The sequence below is a fragment of the Sciurus carolinensis genome, chromosome 2 (assembly GCF_902686445.1).
Source record: "Sciurus carolinensis chromosome 2, mSciCar1.2, whole genome shotgun sequence".
Classification (NCBI taxonomy): Eukaryota; Metazoa; Chordata; class Mammalia; order Rodentia; family Sciuridae; genus Sciurus; species Sciurus carolinensis.
The window spans coordinates 95,312,217-95,335,507 of record NC_062214.1 but is presented as its reverse complement, the minus strand read 5'-3'; the positions used below and the strand labels follow the sequence as shown (position 1 = coordinate 95,335,507).

General features: G+C 35.9%; 2 protein-coding genes across 7 annotated transcripts in view; one reads left to right on the top strand and one right to left on the bottom strand.

The window, feature by feature from the left end:
* Sltm (SAFB like transcription modulator) overlaps nt 1–19,133 on the bottom strand; it is a 44,933-nt gene extending 25,800 nt beyond the window's left edge. The window contains 7 exon segments of the mRNA XM_047541212.1: nt 2,849–2,896; nt 3,755–3,828; nt 3,831–3,951; nt 6,613–6,683; nt 17,829–17,888; nt 17,891–17,915; nt 18,870–19,133. Coding sequence (XP_047397168.1) covers nt 2,849–2,896; nt 3,755–3,828; nt 3,831–3,951; nt 6,613–6,683; nt 17,829–17,888; nt 17,891–17,915; nt 18,870–19,031 — 561 coding nt within the window. The 5' untranslated portion in view covers nt 19,032–19,133.
* The window catches only part of Rnf111 (ring finger protein 111), a 120,887-nt gene continuing 116,235 nt past the window's right edge, over nt 18,640–23,291 (top strand). For 3 of the 6 annotated variants that reach the window (XM_047541207.1, XM_047541203.1, XM_047541201.1), the window contains exon 1: nt 18,642–19,883. In XM_047541207.1, the coding sequence (XP_047397163.1) occupies nt 19,813–19,883 (71 nt within the window). In that variant the 5' untranslated portion in view covers nt 18,642–19,812. Of the gene's footprint in view, nt 19,884–23,291 lie in introns of all 6 variants that reach the window. The other 3 variants (XM_047541202.1, XM_047541204.1, XM_047541206.1) reach the window with 3 other exon arrangements.

The following is a 23,291-nucleotide window of genomic DNA, read 5'->3' as shown; positions in this document are numbered from 1 at the left end:
TTATTAACTTGGAAGTATCCATATGAACTGAAAATTGATTTATCCTATAAGTAAAACAAATGAAAATGGAAAAAAAACCCAACTCATTCTATTGCTCTGTATATTCAAAAAGCCTAGAAAAACTTATCAACTCAGTAGCAATGGACTCCCCTGAAACCCAGATTGTTGCCCTTAAATACCATTTACCACTAAAAGAAGAATAGCTAGCTGCAGGTCTGGAGGAGGAAATGGAATATCTTTACATATCAGAAAACAAGGAATCAAACTACAAAAGTCATGTTGAAACAACTCAGGAGCCAACTCAGGCTGTCACTCCATAAAGATGGGACACTTTGAATATTACTAAGGATACTAATGGCAATAGACAAATTAAAAAGAACATTAATTATACATCAATTTTATTCAATTCTAGAGTTCAAAATGAAATGAAGGGGAAAAAAAAATTTAAAACTCACCTGGTCACTGTTGGAGATGCAAGTGAACCAGATCATTATTCTGAAAATTGGTAAGTAAAAGGAAAGAATCAGACATTTATCCTAGCTTTCCTTTATAAATTGTACTACTAAGTAACCAATAGACTAAGGGGAAGTTTTTCTTTCTAGAAATATTCCAATTAATAAATAAATGAAGAAATGATGGAATTAATAATATATTACCATTTTGTAATTCTTAATGGATATGAATCACTAATGATTGATATCATCCACAAAGATATAAGCAGGTATTATTGTAACTAAACAAAAGAATATACTATCACCTGATTTTTTTCAAAGGAGCAGGCAGGGTTACCCTGAATGGAATAGAAAGTCTATAGGTCTTACCAATGTACATAAATACAGTATTAAACCACACTAGATGCTTTGTTTTTGTAAATATTTTATTGAAACACGTCAAGTTCATTCATTTACATACTGCCTATGGATGCTTTCAGCTACATTGGCAAAGTGGAATAGCTATGACATAGACCATTTGGCCAACAAGGTTAAATATTTACAATCTGGTCCTTAGAAAATTCTGTCAACCCTGCTTCTATCAGATAAACAGGGTAAATTTTTTCAATAAAACATTGGGAGGAAATAAAAGGAGAGAAAACCTATAGATTAAAGAGACCTAAAATATTTCAATCATAATGTATAGATTTTATAAATATTTGGAGGGGGGCATAGCTGATTGAAAGTTTGAATACTACTGTATATTTAATAGTATAAACATTTTTATGTTAGGAATAATATAAACAGAAGTGTTTCTCTTTTAGAGATATATACTGAACTTTTTCAAGGAATAATATATCTGTTCAAATGCTGCATAAGGGGGGAAGTGAATAGAGGTATACAGGAAATAAGATTGTTATGAATTGATATAGCTGAAGCTGAGAAATGGGTACTCTTCATGTAGCATCACTAAATGCACATAGTATATATTGAGGAAGTGTGCGTAGAAGCATTAGATCATGGTGGAATCTAGATACACTTTTCATGTTCTTGATATTCCACTATACATTTTTTTATAAAGAGGGAAAAGATTATTTTACTTGAAGAAAAGTCAAAAGAAGTAAGATCTCTTTTTTTGATACAAAATAATGAAATCTTGTCCTCTGAAAAGAAATTACTCTTTCATTATCAGGATACAATGGTAGCAAGGCCATTTCTAACCCACAAAGATCTGTAGGATTAGAAAAAGGTACCCATTTCTTAAGATACTTTATATCCATTTGTTTAAAAAGTTTATAATCACATCTGTTATGTAATGGGGATCCTTAGATATGATTCCATCACACAACTTGCAACCTGTATAACTGGTGCTTGAATGGGAGTTTGACTAGTTGCCAAAAGAATATGAAGAGCTCAATTTCACTGTTCTGCAAATAATCTAGAATGGGTTTCTCCCCCAACTTAAACATTAATTTTTCTCATATATCATGCAGAAATGAACACATTTTGTGGATAGGATGGGTGACAGGCCTATAAGCTTCCACAGTCCTATTATTTCCCTCCTGAATATTCAAAAACCAAGATATTTCTTCTCCTCTACTGCAATAAACACAATGAGTTAATATATAGCCTCCATGTATCTGTGGCTGACCAGTAAAAGCAAGAAAGCTGCATCAAAGAAGGCATGACCAGAGGCAATGAGCTAAGTGGGTCTGTGAATATGAACCCCTCTAAACCATTACTAGTAAATGCTACAGAGAAGAAATAACAGACTTGAATACTATTTTTTTCTAAAGCAAATAAACTCGGAAACTCATTTCTATTTGAAAGTATAGCTTTTAAAGAGGGCACGTGAACACTGACGATATGAGAGAGAATACAGTATTTAAAACTAGAAATTGAGCTACAAAATGTCTATTTTTAGGATCTGTAAATCGTTTTTTAAAATATACACAATGTATATATCACATACAGCAAAACCAATCTTATCTCACACTGAAGTACAACCATTTTCCCACACACACCATGTTAAATGTCTAGCACAGAGTGTTTTAAAATCAATTACTTCAGTTCATCCTAGGAATGGTAAGTTAACAAAACTTAAAAGTTTAAAAAGATATTGATACTTTTAAATATTAGTTTTTAACTAAAGTGACATAGGGGGAAATCAAGGCGATTATAAAGAACGGACACTTTTAAATTCTGAAATAATAAAAACCTCATAACTCCCAATTACATTGTGGCAAGAGAAATTTAAGCTACAAATTTTTAGAGTTTGTATATGCCACATGAATAACTCTATTAAAATTTAAGGGCAGTTTTAATAAATGTAAAGAATTATGTAGTTAAAATAAGATTCCTTTTCCAAGCCCTTTCCACCCACAATATCAAATTCATAGGACTAAATGTAAACTTACTTGGGCTGTTAGAAAGGTATCATCTTCACCTTCTTGAGCTTCAATTTCCTAAGTAAAGGGTATACAATAGCTTTGCTTTACAAAATATCTGGGAAACATGAGAATTCTTTATGTCTTATACCTAATTATCATTTGCCTCATGTTCTGATACTGTGGGTACTAAATTCAATGTGTAAGATTCAGACTACATTTTTATGCCAACATAAAAAATAAGTCACATTGCCACAGAATTAGAAAATTTGAGCCCTTATTCACTAGGCTAGGAAGAAGGGAAGTATTTTAAGCATGAATACCAGTAGCAAAGAATTCCCTAATCCACTGACTTTCTTAAGATGTTACTAACGTACAATGCAGAAAAAATGGCGATTTCAAAGGAAAGATCTAAAAAATTACCGCTTTAACTTCCCACCCTTGATATTAAACTAAAAATGCACATTAAAATAGCTTTTATACCTACTAAATAGGAAAAAGTGTTTTTGGGTGGGGGGGAATCTACCACCAAGTAATATTGACAATATCAGAATGAATTGGTATATTCATCCATAGTGGCATGGGAAAAAAACCTGAAAACTAATGCCAAAATTATAGGAATGGCTATTAGATACATAGAAAGCAAGGCTAATAAATTATGGTATAACACATGGATTATGAAGTCATTATGATATGTTATGTGAAAGTAGAATACAGAATAAATAGCAACTTATGGCATGATAAAAACTATGTAAAAATTTATGTGCAGTAAGCAAAAGAAAAAGGTCACCTTAGGTGGTAGGATTCTGGTTAGGTTTGTAAGTAACAATTTTTTTTTTTTTTTTTAATTCTGAGACTTCCAAATTGAACTAGAAAAAATATATATATTACTTAAAAATTTATTGGTGTCACATTTTAACAAAACTGGCTAAAGACCTGACTTTCGATGTCCTCTTTTTCTATATCTTCTATTGCTTCTGCCTCTATTAATTCATGAGCTCTCTTGTTTCTTCTGCAGAAAGTAACTCCTTGGAATGCACACCGTCTTCTTTCATTTTCACCAAATTCTTCAGAGTCCTTAGTTCATCATTTCCGTCTTGTTCATGTGCCTCTTGATTCTCCAATTCACAGTCCTTTTAATGGTAAGAAAATTTGGTACAACTAGAGGCAAGTAGTGTAGGACTATCCACCAAAAGTTTTTTGGTAATTTACATCTCTAAATGTGTCTAATTTGATCATATTTGATATTATTCCCAAAGTTAAAGTTCAATAATTTCACCTTACCTATTAACTGTGTCCTTAAAAATAAGGTTCTAATATCAAGATCATTAAACAATGAGTCTGAGTTCTCAAATCTCTCTCACAGTGAAATGCATGCTAACTTAATTGCTACTAGAGATATTCCAGGTTCCAGTTATTTAATATTTAAAGGTCACATTCTAGAAGCACTTCAGAAGATGTGGCTTCAAAGAAATGACTTAATTTCTCCAGTGCCATAGTCTGTTTAATGTTAAGCCCACAGAAGTCTTATATATTGAAACATAAAGTTTATTTCTCATTAATAATATGGAACTCCCACTGTTTTATCAATGGTTCTTCTTGAAATATATGCAAAAAAAAAAGTTATGTTTTGGAAGCTCTCACTGCGCAATAATTCCAATTAGGTGGTGGTGGGTAATATAGATTGGATTAGCTCTGTAAAGGAAGGCCTTTGTACCCTTAAAGGTTATGTATTTTAGTAGAAACAAAAAGCAGAAATCTGCTTACTTTCATCTTTGATTAACTGTAGAGAAAGGGTTGAAAGCAATGAACTTCCTTCTTCTCCTTTCCTAGTCTACAGTAACTAGCAGATATGAGAAAAGGTTTCTGGGTTAAAAGGGAGAAAGGGTAAGGGTAGAGGCAGGACTATCAATCATTCAAAGCTGAACTGCAGTGAGGAAACAAAAAATTTCCTAGCAAGGAAGGTTGGCATGGAGGAATATGACTGTCTGGGGTATGGACTGCTTAAGGAGCAGGCTCCCTATTTGACTAACCTCATCACAGTTTGAGGGAACACTGGATGTCAACAATATAGTATGAGGGAACATTGGATGTCGACAATGGAGTAGTAGGTTATTGAATGATGGTAGAATAGGAGCACAAAAAAAAAAAAGGGAACTTCAGGTATTCTGAAGTGTCAAATTTGACCAGTCTCCTCACTTATCTACAGAACCAAGTTCTATACTATCTATTTAGGCAGTAGGTTATATTTATTCACCATTATTGTATAAAAGTTTCAACTCTGGGACACAGAAAATAATTCACTTAATTTCTTTCAAATGCATCACATATCTGCTGGACACCTCCAAAGTAAAAAAAGAAATACAAAGAAACTGAAGACATATTCAAATCGGATTTTTAAGAAGCTCTTAGGCTCTCCTAGGCATATGACCATGTTCATTTAATACCAACACAAAGGTATCCTCTGTAGCACATGTAAGAGAGTACTATTATTCTTCCAAACAAGTTATAATGTCTCCTTGTGACATTTCAAATGACAAACATTTTATAAACTGAAGAAACTGAAAGACATTTGAAAATTAAAAGATTTTTTACAAAATCACAACGTTTTTCCAGCTTAAGGATAATTTTTGCTTAACCATACACTTACTTGTAAAGACAACTGAAGAAAAGGAAGAAAAAATACACCTAATGAAAGGTATACCACAAGGATAACAGAATACAGAAGAGTTCTTTAGAGTTCAAACAAAAGCTGATTATAGACATGTAATCATTAATTTAATGGATCCCTGGGAAAATATTTCCTGAAATTATTTGCTTTCAAGGTTAACTACTCAACCAAACACTTTTTTTTTTCCCCATGCCTCACCCCAAGGTAAAAGGAGCAAAGTATGGGCTATGTGGTGTTATGTGGTGCGTGCGTGGAGAGGGTAAGGTAAAGAGCTATGAGGCAGGAGAGACAGTTGGGTGAATGGACATGAGTTGACTTCATGGTGGAGCACACAAACACCCAGAGACATTATGACAATATGACTAACTACACTCAGAAAACAGAATATATGGGCATAAAAGTGTACATAATGTGAGAGAAGTTATGCTCCTTAAATAAACACCTGCAAATGCTACAATACTTAAGACCTAACAATGAGTAAGTAGATCACTTCTCATTAAAATGAAACAAAATAAAACCCCAAATACAATTTAAAATAACCGTTTTTATATTGACAGTACCCGGAACTGCCACAGTCCCAATTATAATTGCACATTTTATTCTTCTGGCTGGTCAGTTTTTGAAGTACATTCCTGTTTGGCCAAAAGAATCTGGCTTGCTTATCTTTGAAGGGCAAAACAAGTTTCTTAATTTGATCTTTACCAAGTAGCAACACAGCAGCAATTTTCTCTCTCTCCATTTTAAGGTCTACATTGATCTAAGTCCTGTAAGGTATATAAAAGCCTAAATGCAATGAGCAAATAAAAAATAAATCACAAATAACCTTCATGGTGATATCCTGTCTAGGACTAATGTATTAAGTATCCTATAGCTATTCTCCTGGCCCTTATTTCTCAGATTTCTATTTAAAAAAGATGAACAAACTGAATTATTATTTAGATTATGTGTCAACTAACTGAAAGTTATTATAAAATTTCTCAATTATGAGTACATAAGGTTGACAATATTCTTTAAGTCTCCATTTTTATTTAACCTACTTATTTCAGTGTATATTATTCAAGCAAAATGCATGAAATTCATCATACAAAAAACAGGCTCAAAATAACATCTAAACCTGAGTAACACTTTACCTGACAAAAGCATCATCTTCCACAGAAGCATCTCACTCAATTCGTCTGCTTCCTGTTGTTTTACCTGTGAAAGAAAGAAAATGGCTAACAACTGATATTTTAACCACTTTAAGAGCAAAAAAACCATTCCAAGTTTACCCTGCAATTCACTATTCACTCCCAGTCATCTATCAAAATTAATTGCCACTGTTATAACCAGCTGGTCATAGATAACTCTCCCCCCGGAAACCCCCCCCCCCAAAAAAAAAAAAAAACCACCAAAGCTATATACAAATTCATGTGGTCTTACTGAAACAAACTATGCCAACAATTCTACTTATGAACCCAATATCTCAAGTGACTTAACATATATGATACATTTTCCTTTACTTCCTTCAGTTCCTTCCTTTCCTTTCTTCAGTTCTCAGAAGTAGCAGTACCTTTCAATGTGTCCTACCAAGTGTACATAACCAAACACCTGCTAGTTAAGTTCAAGACTTATATTCCTATAAAACCTTTCCTAAATCATCTTCAACAAGGTTTCTCTGAAATAAAATTCTCCCACTTTAATCTCCACCTTTCAGTCTATCAGTTGATCATGTATTGCTTGTACTGTTTACAGGACATTTTGCCTCCCAACATAGTCCTCAAGTACAGCGACTGCTTTTGTGCTAATTTCATGCATTTCTCCAAAAGCCTTAGGATGAATAGTGCTGGTCACTTAACATGATGACTGATATAACTGACCTCAAGACAAGTAGAAATTTTTTTCAAAATAAACTGTTGATAGCTTCCAGATGGACTAGACTTTCTCTGCCCAGCCCACATCTCCAAAACTTTGCAGTTTGGTTTAACTTTAAATATGTTATTCACATTTCAAAAGCTTTTCACAGAGCCATGCTAAAAGTTTATTATGTCTTCATCTAGTCCATAAAAACCTATTTAGAAATCAGTAACATGCCAGAAATGTGGTCAAAAAGCACAGCTGCTGGAACTGTAGTATTTAAAACTTTAAATATTTTTTCCATTTCTTTTGAAATGTGAATGGACATTCTTTCCTGAGAATAGCAACTAATAAACTTTTCCCCCTTTGCTTATACAGGCACTGAAAAGTGCTACTACCTAGCTCAGGCTTTAGCGACCCTAGGGTAGAGAATTTAGTTGTTGGGGTAACTATTGTTTTAAAAAGTTAAGGAATATCTCCCTTTCCCTTGTCTCGCCTAGACCCTTTCACCTATTCCCAATTCAAAACCCTTTCCATGAATAAGTGATAAAAGAAACAGGACATTGTCCTTCCAGGTATGTTGTTAACAAGACTGGGAGCAGAGATTTTTCTTTTCTTGAGTAGTACTCAACAACTTCTGAGAACAAACAAGAAACAAATCGTGGGAAATTAGTGGTGGTTATGAACTTCTTATTTAGAATGCTGGTGTTTGCATTTTAGGGGAAACACGTTTTTAGTGTACTTTGACCTAATTTTACAATTATTGTCTTCACTCTCTGTATCATCAAGTTTCATTTCTATGTTAGAATTTCACACAACCACCAAAAGTCTATCTGATTATTCTGTCCAAAAGCCTCAAATTAGAAGTTACTACAAGGGCAACCTGCTAAGAAAATCTATTCATCAGAAAGTGTTTATTAGTTGGGCTTGGGGGTACATATGTATAATCCCAGATATTTGGGAGGCTGAGACAGAAGGATGGAAGTTCGATGCCAGCCTCAGCAACTTAGTGAGACCCTGTCACAAAATAAAAAATAAAAAGGTCTGGAGGCATAGCTCAGTGGTAGAGTGCCCCCGGGCTCAGTTTCCAGTACTGCAAAACAAGGGTAAGGGGAGTAGAAAAATAAAGTGTTTAGTAATCTATTGAAGAAAAAAAAGTAAAGTTGTCCCTTTCCTGGAAAAAAAAAAAATAAGTATTAGGTGAGAAAGAGCTCATTAAATTATTCTTTCACAGTAGAGAAAAATAAATATCATAGAAAAAATCTTAGATTTTGGGAGAAACAAACTTTTTAAGAATCTGGATGCCAGATGCAGTGGCACACATTTGTAATCCATGAGCTCAAAGACAATTTCAGCAATTCAGCGAGGCACTAAGCACTGTGTGAGACCCTGTCTCTAAATAAAGTATTTAAAAAGGCCGGGGATATGGCTCATTGGTTAAGCATCTCTGGGTTCAATTCCTGGTACCAGGAAGAAAATAAAATAAAAAATTTAAAAAAGAATTTGGAGCTCTTTCTTCCAAAAACATACCATCAAATAACCTATTTTTTTTTAATTGTAAACAAATGGGATACATTTTGATTCTCTGTACATGGAGTTAAGGCATACCATTCGTGTAATCATAAATTTACACAGGGCAATGTTGTTTGATTCATTCTGCCATTTTTTACCCCCTTCCCCCCCACCCCACCCACCCCTCTTTTCCCTCTATACAGTCCTTCCTTCCTCCATTCTTGCCCCCCTCCTACCTAACCCTAAACCCTAAACCTAACCCTAACCCTGAACAAGAGCATTGGGGAGAATCCTTTAGATCATTCACAGATGCTAAAACCTACTCCTTGCAATCAAAAACTGCTTTACAATTTGCAAAGTTTGTTTTTCAAAATATACTTCAATTTTACCAAACACACTATGATACGTGGAGCAGCTTATCCCAATTTTACAAAAGTGAAATCAGCCTGAGAGGTTAAATAGCTTGCCTCTAACTAGCAAACGGTATTGACAAAACTGGTTAACAAGGTCTCTCAATTCTAGTCCTAAGTTCCTTTTACTATATCTTATTATGACCTACTCAAAAGACATTATTCTAGTAAGGAGTGATTAAAAAACACAACTCATAGATATTATCTTGAAATGGCAGTCCTTGGTGTAATGACAAACCATGTATATAGATATATAGATATATATATATATATATATATTATACACACATACATATAAAATGCACACTCCATGGTGAGTTCCTTTATTTACTTAAAGGAAATCAAATTACACTTCAGCAACAAAAACTATAGCAGTCACTACTACAGCTTTAGCAATATCTACACAACAGGCACTAGGACAAGTGCTTTATATATATTAATGATTTGTTTTATCCTCATAAATATTCTGAAATAATTAGCTGCATTTCATGAAAGCGAATATGGAGGCTGAAAAATTTAAAGATTACAAAGCTAGTAAATTTAAACACAAGCCTGTTTTCACTTCTGGAAGTCATTAGTTTTTTCAGGAGCTACAAAGTACCAGCTGCTTAAATATTATCTCTTTTGCTGTAAATAGAGGTTCCAAAAGCCACCTCAATAAATTTAAAACTGTGAGACCCAGAAAGATGAAGCAACATGCCCTACAATACACATGCAACAAAAGGCAGAGGAAGGATATGCAAAAAGTCTAGCTTCGCTACTCCAACTGTTTCTCTACGTCATATTACATGAAAGCACTAGTTTAATGTTATCTGCTTATAACTTAAATGCCATTAGCCAACAAGATTTCCAAACACACAGTGACGAAATTGGAATAATAACCTGACAGGTACATAGTGTTTGTAAGAAAACTGAAATTTTATACTAGCTCTCATAATCTAACTTTGGGTTTGTTTTACAAATGGTGATTGAGAAACTACATTGTAATTTCTTTCTTCGTGACAGAAATAATAATCCTCCCCATATAACTCATTTTTAAGTTTTGTTTGTTTGGTACTGGGATTGAACACAGGGTTGCTTAGCCACTGAGTCACATCCCCAGCCCTTTTTATTTTTTTTATTTTGAGACAGGGTCTCGCTAAGTTGCTTAGAGCCTCACTAAACTGCTGAGGCTAGCTTTGAACTTGCAATCCTCCTGCCTCAGCCACCCGAGCCACTGGCATTACAGGTGTGTGCCACTGCATCCAGCTCACTGTTCAAACTTATGATGTGCTTCATCCAGCCATGAACCTAGTATGACACAAAAGAATGAGGAGATGCTCAAGCATTATTTATTTCCTGGAGTAAGTCCTAAGATGGACACTGTATTAGGCCCCAAGGCCTAGACTCCTACCTGTTCCAACTGGTCCAAAGCAAACAAGGACCAACTGGGACAAAGATAAGAGGTGATATGGCAGTCAAACTAGCTTCATGTGCAACCCTATCCTATCAGTATGATTGTACACTACTAACTTTAATGACGCCCACAATATCTACGGGTCCTTAAGATTTGTGAAATCACACAAGTGATGACTTAAAGAAAAATCAAATTCCTTCTAAATTCCAACAAGCAAAACTACCGTTGGCACATTTTCATACAGTGGAGTGTTCCATTCACCACTGTGCCTGCTGCCAATTTATCAACAAAGTTCTACCTCTTTGTTCTTCAGGAATCTAGCACAGGTCACAGAAATGTGAACAGGAAAGCAGCATGATCATACTGAAGAGGCTAACTGAAAGTTTAATGTAGACCAAGCCTAACTTAATCCTTTGAAGAACAAAATTAGAAAATACAATGAACAGTAAACATTGTCTGAAAAAAACAAAATACAAATGGAAGCAAGATTAACCTACCACATCTTAAGGAGCACAGTAGTAGCACAGCAACAGATGACAATTTTGAAATTACTTAAAATTTATTTAAATGTTCTTTGCATGATTTTAGGGTCTGAAATAAAATGGCAAAGTAAAACTACACTCCAAAGTTTTCAACACTAGAAACATCTCCTAACAAGTGAATTCATACAGGTCCACAAATTCTAAGTGAGCTGTTGGGGCCAAGACATGTTTCAGAGATCAGACTGCTCAGATTTAGATTAAGTTAAACCTCCCACTGCCTTCCAACACAGTATTTCAAGCAATCATAAATATTTGTGCAATGAAATGTATGCATATTCACATCAAATGGAATAAATCCAGATTATAAACAGCCTCACTTCAATCACCAAATGTAAGAAAAAATGTTTCTGAAAAACAGTTTTCTGAACTTTTTGTATTTCAGGATTATGAATAGAGGAATATGGATCACAAATTGGTTTCCCCTTTCAAAAGAAAAACTGCTTCTTATGAGGGTTTACAATTTCCCTTTTTAAATTTAGAAGTACCTCCAAAACAAAAATGAAACAAAATTCATTTACTATGGAGATTTTTATAATTAATTTTTTATTTGTTCTAATTTGTGACATGACAATAGAATGCATTTATACATTCTGATAGATCTAAGTAGATTTTTTAAAAAGTAATTTGGGCCAAAATATTTTTAGCCAAGTAAATTTACTCTTTAAACATTCACAGATGCTACTATGAAATGTTAAAAAAAAAAAAAAAAAAAAAAAAAGAAAAGAAAAGCTTAGTCATAAAATTCCTGCTGGATCCAGAGGATAAACCAAATGAAACAATATTGTTTTCAGTTACAACCTCTCCCCAAGTGTATGCAGTAAATATCCTAAAGCAAACCAAAGACCATGCCTTGTGTAAATTGCTTGTATGTGTCTTAGCTTCTCTTCTATTAAAATGACATTTAGTAATAAAATCATATCTCTAAAGTAACTTGTACATTGTCTTAGATATAGTCATCCACAGGTCAGTTTTTTTTTGTTGTTGTTTTTAAAATCTACTTATGCTGTGAGCAGTGATGCACACCTGTAATCCCAGGAGGCTAAGGCCAGTCTCAGCAATTTAAGAAGACCCTGCCTCAAAATAAAAATAAAAAATGGCTGGGATGTGGTTCAGTGGTAGGGTATCCCTGGGTTAATCTCCAACACCACCCCCCAAAATATAATCTACTTTAGGGAAAGGGGGGAAGAAAAACAAATAAAATACATGCTATGAAATAATCTACATTCATTATAATACATCTGGAAATACCAAAAGTATATTTTTAAAATCTCTAAAATGTATTATCTAAAGATAACCAGAATGAATCAGGCACAGTGGCCCTCAGCAATTTAGTGAGATCCTGTCTCCAAAAAAAAAAAAAAAAAAAAAAAAAAGTGAAGGGGCTCAGTGGTCCAGTGACCCTGGGTTAAATCCTGGGTGGCTGGGTGGGGGGGGAATGACACCAGGAAGAACATTTCTGGCATTCACATCATATACACAGGAGATTTTTAAAAAGTGGTAAAAACTGAGTTCCTAATGGGTTAACTTTAATGTCTATCAATTTTAAAAGTCCTGCTCAGTGCTCAGAATGGTTATAGAATCAAAACAAAGCAGGCTGGGATTGTGGCTCCATGATAAAGCGCTTACCTAGTACGTGTGAAGCCTGGGTTCAATTCTCCCCACTGCATGTAAATAAATAAATAAATAAATATCCTTTGACAACTAAAAAAAAATAAAAAAAAAAGAATCAAAGCAAGGTAAAAGTTTTTGAAAAATGTTAAGTATGTAAAATACTGTGGAAACTGGTAGGTGGAAAGAGATTGAACAGAAATGACACTAAATTTCAAGCTTCAATCTATAACAGTCAATAGTTCTTAACTCCAGCTGCATACGAGAATCAATACTTCTAGAAAAAGATGCCTGGGCCCCACACGAGAAATGAAACCAATCTCAGTGGTGCAGGTAAGCCTGGTATTTTGAAAAATTCAAATGACTCCCAGAGTGTAGATTACTATTTAGATGACTGAATGTAAATGAAGAAGCTATAGAACATCAAGAAGGTTACCAATTTCAGATTCTCCAGATGAGAAAAAATTCGAATTCTACCATTAACAAATATGTACATAGTCTGAAACTATTCTACTTGTTGAAAAGTGGGAAGGGATTGTTTAAAACATAACCTTCCTACAGCACTTGTACCATACCTACACACATCCTAGATCAACGAAACGTTAAGTTACCCTTATGACAAATTCAGGATAGTGGAATTTAGAGATATTTTCACTTTTTTGTATTTTCCTGATCATCTAATTTTTTAAACAGAAAACTTTCACTTTTATAATTTGAAAAACATCACCATAAAGCCATAATGCAAACTACTATTGTGAGGTAGTAGGGATACCATGTAAAACTACTCAGAAGTTGAAGTTTACAATGTGAACAGTTAACTCCTAGAACTGTAAAACACCAAATCCTTATTACTATAAAGTCAAGAGTACAGTTGATTAAGTCAATCAATTAATTCCACCCATAAATTCTAAGCCATGTTAAACACCTTCACTGAAACCTTTTCTATGCCATCACAAATAATAATATCTTTCCAGGCATGGTGGTGCACACCTATAATCCCAGCAACCAACAGGATAAGGCGACTTTGAGACCAGCCTCAGCAGTTTAGTGAGGCTTTAGCAACTCAGTGAGACCTTGTCTCAAAATAAAAAATAAAAAGAGCTGGGGATGTAACTTCCCCAGTAAAAAAATGAAATATTTTTTTTCTGTAATCCCTGCAAAATCAATACTTTATTTTACAGGAGTTCATGAAAAGAGAATAAAGCTTTTAAAGTCCTCTGCCTCTAATTTAGAATACCTAGAAGATGACTCAGAAAAAGCACATTGTCTTAAAGTATTGCAATAGAAAATTTACTCTCTACCATGATCCTTGTCAAATACCATATTTGATATAATAAAAAGCTGAAAAAGTTATCAAAGTGCTTCGGTGATAAACATATTGCAAATTAGTTTCAATATCAGTAAATACTACAGGTATGTATAATTCTGAATACTGTATTAACTAAACACATTTTTGCTGAAGTTTATAGGTGATCTTAAAAGTTAAAAATCTAAATAAAAATATTGCATTATCAGATGAACCAAAAGACTTTATAATCTCTGCAACAAGCTAATAAGGAATTAGTTCTACCTGTTTAACCTGCTTTCTTGACACACGCCCACATAATTCGACAGTAAATCTCAATGGGTAAAGCTTTCATCTAGGTTACTTATTAAAAGGTTTCTAGCAAAGAGACTGTAAAAACACTCAGAAGGGAAAACTAATCCAAGACACAAACCATTCAACTATATTTATTATATGTAAACAGATTTTACAAGTGTTACTATAAATACCAGAACCCACTATAACATAATCAACACTTATTACAAGTATGTGTTTATAACTGCATTTTAAAAAATTCCACAGTATTCTTAAGAATGTAGGTTCTAGGTGGGTGCAGTGGCACACACCTGTAAAACCAGTGACTCAGGAGCATCGAAAGTTCAAGGCCAGCCTCAGCAACTAAAGACCTAAGCAACTCTGTCCCAAAATAAAAAAAATAAAAAGGTCTGGGATGTTGCTCAGATGGTTAAGCACCCCTGGGTACAATCCCCAGTATTTAAAAAAAAAAAAAAAAAAAAGTAGGTTCCTTTATCATATCTAAGCATAATCATTTTAACAGGCTTTGTGTATGTGCGCGCAGTTGAACAAAACCCCCAATATTAACATACAACTTTTAAAAAAGAAACAGCTACCCCATATTTATCTTCTAAAATAAGCTCTATGTTTCACTAAAGTAAGTTTTCCAGACCCATGAAGTTTCTCTTGCTTTCTTATTTAACTTTTATTTGCTACCTTAAAAATTGTAAGAGGATTGGGGTTGTGGCTCAGTGGTACAGCACTTGCCTAGCATGTGTGAGGCACTGGGTTCGATCCTCAGCACCATATATAAATAAATAAATAAAGGTCCATTAACAACTAAAAACAAAAATTAAAATATCATAAGGATCATTACTTTTCCAGACAAGTTATTATTTATTTATACATTTAAACAGAAAATGCTTTTGTTCTTACCCCTGGCTATATGTAATTATTAAATTTCAGAACTAACTAATAGAGTCTTACAAACTAGTAAAATTTCCAATTTCACAGTAAAAGAAACAAACCAACTGAAGGGAAAAAAATGGCATGACCAAGATGAAATTATTTTCAATGTAGATACCACTAAGTAAAGTAAAATTTGGCAAAAAAGAGCTTAATGTAGCAATTTAGCAACTAGACTAAAATATTGATGTAATGTGAAAAAAGTCAATATTTAATTTCTTATAACCTTGGTATTAAAAATCTGTTAAATATCAACCTTTCAACAAGTTTCCTTATAGAAGTTTGACTCTAAAAAGTATTTTTCAAACTCTTAAAATGATCTTAGGGAGCTGGCAGTGGTAAAGCGCTGCCTAGGATGGTAGGGACCTGGGTTTAGCCTCTACACTACAAAGTAAATATAAATAATAATCTATCTACAGGTACCTTAATTGTAAATTAATTAGACTAGGTTCTGATTTGGAGTTCTGCACTATGTTCTTTGTAATTTATACAATATCAGAATAATGATAAGTGAAATTCAAGAAGACTAGAGCACCAGGCACAGTGGCGCACACCTGTAATCCTTAGCTCGGGAGGCTGAGGCAGAAGGATCATGAGTTCAAAGTCAGCCTCAGCAAAAACAGAGTGCTAAGAAACTCAGTGAGACCCTGACCCTAAATAAAATACAAAATAGGGCTGGGGATGTGGGTCAGTAGTAGTGCCCTGAGTTCAATCCTCGGTACCCATCCTCCCCTGCAAAAAAAAAAGAAGACTAGAGCTATTTGTCATGCATGTCCTAGAATAAGGCTTATTACTCTATACAAACAAAATGAATAATGCTACTACTTCTAACTGAAGAACTCAAAACACCTTAACATCAAAGTTATGGAATAAAGTGCAAGTATATTTATTATCTATATCAAAGAAAAAACATACTGATAAAAATAAAAATTTATTCTTTAAAAAATACTGATATTGAAAAAATTAAACATATTGCTGAGTTATTTCTACGGGTAAGATAATGAAGTTTCTAATCAAAACAAAAAAAAGAGGGATATAAAAAGAAAAGTAGGAGAGAAATGAATAAATCAAATTAAGTTTTCTCTAAATGCTACAATCATTAATATTCAACTCAACCTGGGACTGTGATTAATACACAGCATCTGTCATATTATCACAACATGCCAATAAAAGATATGAATCAAAAAGACTACAAGAAAAATGGTTAATTCTAATATACTTATTTTTGAATTTCTTATAGTTCCCCATTTTGGAAGATCCATCTGGCTTCTCAGCAGAGGAATCTTGATACAAGCTTCTCTAAACATAGGGAAATGTATCTTTCAAGGGATACAAATGTACCTCTCAAAGGGCTACACTGAGTTCAAGTTATATTAAAAGCCACACATAGCTCTTCTTACTTTTCTAAACTCCATCTCCACCTCTGCCATTCCATCTCACCAGGCAATGCTGCTCAGCCCTTTTCAAAGTCCTTTGGAACAAATAGGGGTCTCTCAAGAGTGAGTTGGACTAGTCCTGATGCCCTGTGCCTAAGGACAAAGTTCAAAGTCCCCTCTTTTCAAGACTAAACCATTCAATTATTTTATTCTAAGTATAATCTATCAGTAATTGTAGTATCATTTGGATCACAAAAAGCAGTAAAGAAAGTTAGATTACAAAACAAAATGCTGCAGATGTCATGACATACTCTGCATGGAAACTGTAGATATTACCAGGATACAGATATATCATGTCCACCCTCTGCCTGTCCTTATAGGGAGGAATTTGCAATCATTCAAATAAAGAGTTCACTCACCAGATGCTTTAAAAAAACACCTAAGTCCCATTTGTTATCAAAATATTAATTTAAAACCCTTTTAGCTATATGCTAAATCATCATATCCTGGAAATATATCTAGCCTAATTTAGAAGTTATAAAACAAAAACCTTTAACATTCCTAGATAGCTCAAAACTTTCTTTTTAAGCTAATTATTTATGGATTTTTTTCCCCTACCTTGTTAGTATAATTGGTGCGATCTCTTTTGAATTTCACTGAAAATTATCAGAATGTATAATGGCATAAATGCAAATTAAGTTCACCAAGTCAAACAATCTTCTAAACATAAAAGTTATAGAATTTTTAAAAACTAGAGAGAACAGCAAGGAGCCAAAGTGAAAGATTTGGTAGGAATTCCATCAATACTCTGCCAATTGTGGGGCAAGGGAGACATGTATTAAAGTGGATATTACTCTTCAAGTCTTCATACTATGAAGAATCATTATGCAAGTTGACTTTATACTTTTGTATGGAAGCAATTAAAAACTGTTCTCACTTTCTGGTCAGCTTCAGCCGAATCTTGATACAAGTTACACAGAGCCTGGCAACAGTAACTTTTCTTCCTTGACCCAAGAAGGCAGAGTGCCAGAGGAAATAGCAAAGAGTAGCACTATATAAACAGGGCAAGTGGCACAAGAGCAGAGGCAAGTTATATAACCAAAATATATTTTAAAATATGTTCATAACTCGTAACAACCTTTGCCTTTGGTTGGTTTCTTGTTTGGAGTATCAGTTGAAACAGTTAATTCAATATTATCGGATCGCCTCCTTCCTCTTCAATAGCCTACATTAGAAAGAGAAGTTAATATGCTACACAATCTATCTAAACTTATTTTATAAAAAAGAAATGAAAAAAATTAGCAAATCTCAAGCCTCGAGACATTAGAATTGCCAGTTATTTCATAAACCGACTTCGAAAAGGAGTACGAAAGAGTGAGGGAAACTTTCAGGGGGAAAATATTATTAGGTATCAAAATCACATGGAGCTTTAAATTCTACCGAGTCGATAATTAAATATCACATATCATCATACTGAAGAAAAATCTAAATATGCTCTATAGCAGAAAAGTTTCTAGCTACTAAAGTATATAACTAGTTTTTTTTCCTAATCTCTATAGCGCAAACTTACTGCTCCTCTACTTCAATTCCAACGCTCAAATAAACCAGAAAGCTAATCAGGGATGAAAAAGGTTGTTACACTGATACAAAAACTAAAAGCCCAGTGGAAAACAAGATCTTTCTCTCACCCACCCATCAACTCCCACTACCAATTACCCCAAGATAGGAAGGAAACGGTTGGGCACAATTAAACGGTAACTTCGCAGAAGTCACCCAAGTAACCATTCCCTCCGAGCCCAAGAAATGTACACGCTCACCATAGCTAAAGGCTGGGGACCCAGCGCCCCCCAGGTCTCCACAATCGCCCTTGGGAGGCCGCGCCGGCCGGCAGCTGCCCTCGCAGCCCGGCGGGGACGTCCCGGGGAGGCGGGGCGCGCTTGGCTGCGGCGGCCGGTCCCGGGTGGCTCGCGGGCCCCTCGCAGGCCCTGCCCGGCGCGCGGGGGCGGGGGCGCCGCGGGAGGGTCCTCGCCCTCCACGCGCGCCCTGGCGCCGCCCGGGGCCTCCCTACAGCGCTGCCCCGCGGGTCCCGGCGGCTGCGGGTGGCCAGGGTTTGCGGCGGAATGGGGGGGGCGCCGAGGCGCGGCCTAAGCTCCCCTTCGCGGACCTCGCCGGGCCTCACCTGCTTGAGTCGGGAGACCAGCACAGTCTTGACTCCGGTGATGTCTAAGTTTCGCCGCTTCAGCTCGGACTTGAGATCGATGACCCGCAGATCGGTGATCTTTTTACCTTCCGCCTGACCCGGGGCAGCCGAGGCTGCCACAGCACCGGTAGCGGCAGCCATCTTAGAAGAGCAGTGCGCTGCCGAGGCAGCGAGTGGGCTGCAGGGCGGCGGCAGCAGCGCCAACTTCCACCCAGGCCTCGGCGGCCGGCGGCGCCGCGCAGCGCTGCGCACAATGAGCCGCTGGCCCCGCCCCCGGTCCGCCACCCCAGCGCAACCTGCAGCCGCAGCCGGCACCCGGATGACGGACGCGCGTGCGCAAACTGGCGCGGGGACGGAAACGGCGCGCTCCGTGAAGCCGGCAGCGGCCACCCGGGCGGTGCGACCCCTCTGCGTGGGCTGCGAGGTCAGGCACGTCCAACCGCACCAACGTCCGCCGCGCCGCGGTTCCCCGCGGCTTCGTTAGCCATTTTCTTGCAACGTCTCGAGTTTTGAGCAACAGCAGTGTGCTGGACACTACATGGCATAGCTAGTTCGCGCGTTAACACAAACGAAGGGGGCGTGTGCACGCGCCGAACCTCTCCCAGGGAAATACTTATTCAGCTGCTGAATAATCAAAAAATGTGGCCAGTGTGCACTATTGAACTGGGGTCCCGGAGTTCCATTCTAAAGGCCTCCAAGAAAACTTAGACCGGCCTGTGCGACATTGCCCGTCTCATGCCTTCAACCCACTGAAGCTTAGTTTATTTCAGGGCTCCCCCTGCTTGCTTGAAAACCAGGAAAACTTCCACTTGTTATGTGCCTCGGTTTGCCATCCTCCACGGTGGACCCAACGGATCAATACGAAATTGTTCACAGAATAAGGAAATCAGTTTAAAAATATTTGTTGTCATTATCATATGCCATGTTCACTGTTTGTCCCTCAGACTTTGGGATTCCAAGAACGGTGACCTTATGGAGGATTGAGCAGTACAAGTGAGTACCTATTGGTAATTTTAGCCAGTATAATCATCAAAGCATAAGCATTGCTGGAATGAAACTATAAATTCTATAACTGAGTGTAATGAACAATTATCTGTTCTGACATTTCCTGCCCCCCGCCCCCATTTCCTGGTTTTAAAACCGAAATTGATAAGGTCTGACTCATTTAGGTTGCTTTTTTTTTTTTAATCGAATAATTAGCTCAAAAGGAGGAAGACTGGACATTATAAAATAATTCCTGACATTCAATAGTTCTTCACGGTTTATAAGACACTTTGACATACAGTAACCCCCTTAATCCTTCCCAACTCTGTGAGGTAAATCTCTCCAAGGCTTAGAGAGATTAAATGACTTGTCCATGTTCACACAGCTGGTATGTGGCCGAGCTGTGCTCAAATCCCAGCCTCCTGATTCCAAATCCAGCTCTATCTCTACCAAAACATTGGTTTCACACTTACAGTTTTAGAATTCAAAGTCTCTTTGGAAATCTTCTGGCCCAATCTCCTGTCCCTTTCTCTCACTCTAGTTCACTCCCTTCCACCCTTGTATAAGTGAAGATTTTAAGAGGTTTACCAAGGGGCCAACAATTAAGTATTGACCACATTTGCATTAAACCTCAGATTTCAATCCAATGTCTTCCCCACTCCTTCTATGGACACTACTTATTTAATTTTTTTTTTTTTTTTTTTTTTTTTTTTTTTGGGTACTGGAGACTGAACCCAGGGGCACTTAACCACTGAGCCACATCCCAGCCCTTTTAAAATTGTTTTATTTTGAGATAGGGGCTCACTAAGTTGCTGAATCTAGCCTCGAACTTGCAATCCTCTTACCTGATTTTCCTGCCTTAACCTCCCAAGTCACTGGGATTATGTCGGCCACCAGCCCAGCTTCCTGCAGACACTTTAAAAGCAGGGTCCAGGTAAGGGGTGTTACAGCAACCCAAAACTAACAGCATATTTAAAGAAAATGAATTTTTATTTGTCTTCTTTTAAGAAAACAAAAAAAAAATCTAATAAAGAAGTTACCTTAAAATGGGTATCTGCCTTCTGATCTAATGCACTTGAGCAAGATATAACATCACTAGCCAAAATGCCAAAAATGTTTAACCTGAATCTGATAAAGACAATTCCTATTGTAGGTGAAATAACCACTCTTCTGGACTCTTTTCTTTTCTTTTTTAAATATTTTGTTTTAGTTGTAGATGGACACAATGCCTTTACTTATTTTATGTGGTGCTGAGAATCAAACCCAGGGCCTCAACACATGCTAGGCAAGTGCTCTACCACCTGAGCCACAGCCCCCAACCCCTCTTATGAACTCTTTAAAAGAGCAGTATGGTGAAATAAAAGCAGTAGAGTTACTCTAGAATAAAATGACTAGCTGGGTGTGTAGCTCAGTGGTAAAGCTCTTGCCTACCATGTACAACACCCTGGGTTCAATCCCCAGCATTGCAAAACAAATAAATAAACAAAACCCCAAAAAAGTTCAAATTGTTAGAATAAAAATGACTAAACTGCATGTTTGATTGTTTGGATCCTGAATCAAAGTGTGTGTGTGTGGGGGGGGGGGGGGTGGCTACCAAAGGGACAAATTGGAAAATTTGTCCAATTGTCCAATGATTGGGAATCTTGACATATTAAATTTTGTCATTATGCCAATGTAAAATATTTGGAGTGTGATATATAAAATGTCCTAGGTCTTAGGTGATGGATGCTGAGATTCTTGGAGATATTCTATTGTTCTATCTGCAGTCTACTTGCAAACGATTGGGGGAAAGAGAGAAAAAAGCAAATGTTGCAAGATGTTACCAATCACTAATTTAAAAGTAGCAAAATGTTAATTGGGGGAATATTGATAATTTTACACTGCTTAAACATGTACAAAATAGGTTTGAGGGACTGGGGTTGTGGCTCAATGGTAGAGCACTTGCCTAGAATGTGTGAGGCACTGGGTCTGATTCTTAGCACCACATATAAATAAATATAAATAAAGGTCCATCAATAACTTAAAAAAATTTTAAAAAAATAAGGTTGAAGTTACTCATGATAACTGGGGTGCAGAATCATACACAAATCTACTTTTTTGGGGGAGTAGTAGAGGAAATATAAAATGGAGATAATATATCACTTTTAACATACAGAATATTTAATTTTGTCATTTAACCTATGAGTATTATTTTTAAATAATTCACTCTTCAATGAATGTTTCTTTGATACAATTTTCTTTGTTCCCATATTTTAGTGAAATATTTTAAGTTAAGAAACATGAGTTTTTTCTCAATATTCAGCTTGTTATTTGGATATTCCATTTCATTTTTCCTGAAGTTATAGTCTTATCTCCCATACTTTGCAAATACACTAAACAACAATTATGAATAAGACCAACATTTGAGCTGTTCTAGCTGCATCTATTATATATATATATAATTTTTTTTTCTGTGTAACAGTCTTCACAAAATAATGATAACCTACATTTTTTTGTATAAACCTCTCACCATTTAATGGGTTTTTGGCATTCATGTTATTTTGATTCTATAAAATCTTATCAATCAACAAGTATCTATTGAGTATTTGATATCTTAAATGTATCTTAAATCAAGCTCTGGGAAGGTAATGATTATCTTACCTACCTTGTTCATTATTGTATGAACTCCTACAGAGTGTACACTCAATACTGATTGCTTCAATGAAAATAGAAACCGACCTGCCCTTATGAAGTGTACACTCTGGTGTCAAAGTAAAATATTAATCAGTCATAAAAACATGTAAAATTACAACTGTAAAACCCTTAGGATTGATCAAATGGTGCTTATTTTATGAAAGAAATCTGGCATTACAAATGTCAATAATTAGTCTGAGAACATAGAGTAAGCTGAAGATCCAGAATGATTCCAAACTCATTGCAGTTGTTAAATTATAACATCTTGTTTTCCATCAGTTTATTTGCATTCCCAAAGAGTTTTCTTCCTCCCTTCTAATGCTCAGTCACAATTTTATACTGTTCATTCCTTTTTTTTTTTTTTTTTTTGCCGAGGGAAGGGCACCTTAAACTCTGCTTACCATTTTCCTGTTCAACATCATTGTTCTTTACCCCTATCTTGGAATATGCTTTTAAACATTTCCTATCTTGAAACATCTTTACTTGACCCAGCTGTTTCCTGTTGGCAACAGTTGAATTATTGTGTTCTTTTAAGGAAAATGCATAGCTTCTGCTAATGACATAAGTGGTAAATCAGATACAAAAGTCCTTAACCAAATATGTTTGTTTGATTCTTTATTTACTTTTTGGGAGGTTCCAGGGATTGAATTTAGGGGTGCTTAACCACTGAGCCACATCCCCAGCCCTATTTTGTATTTTATTTAGAGACAGGGTCTCACCAAGTTGCTTAGCACCTCGCTTTTG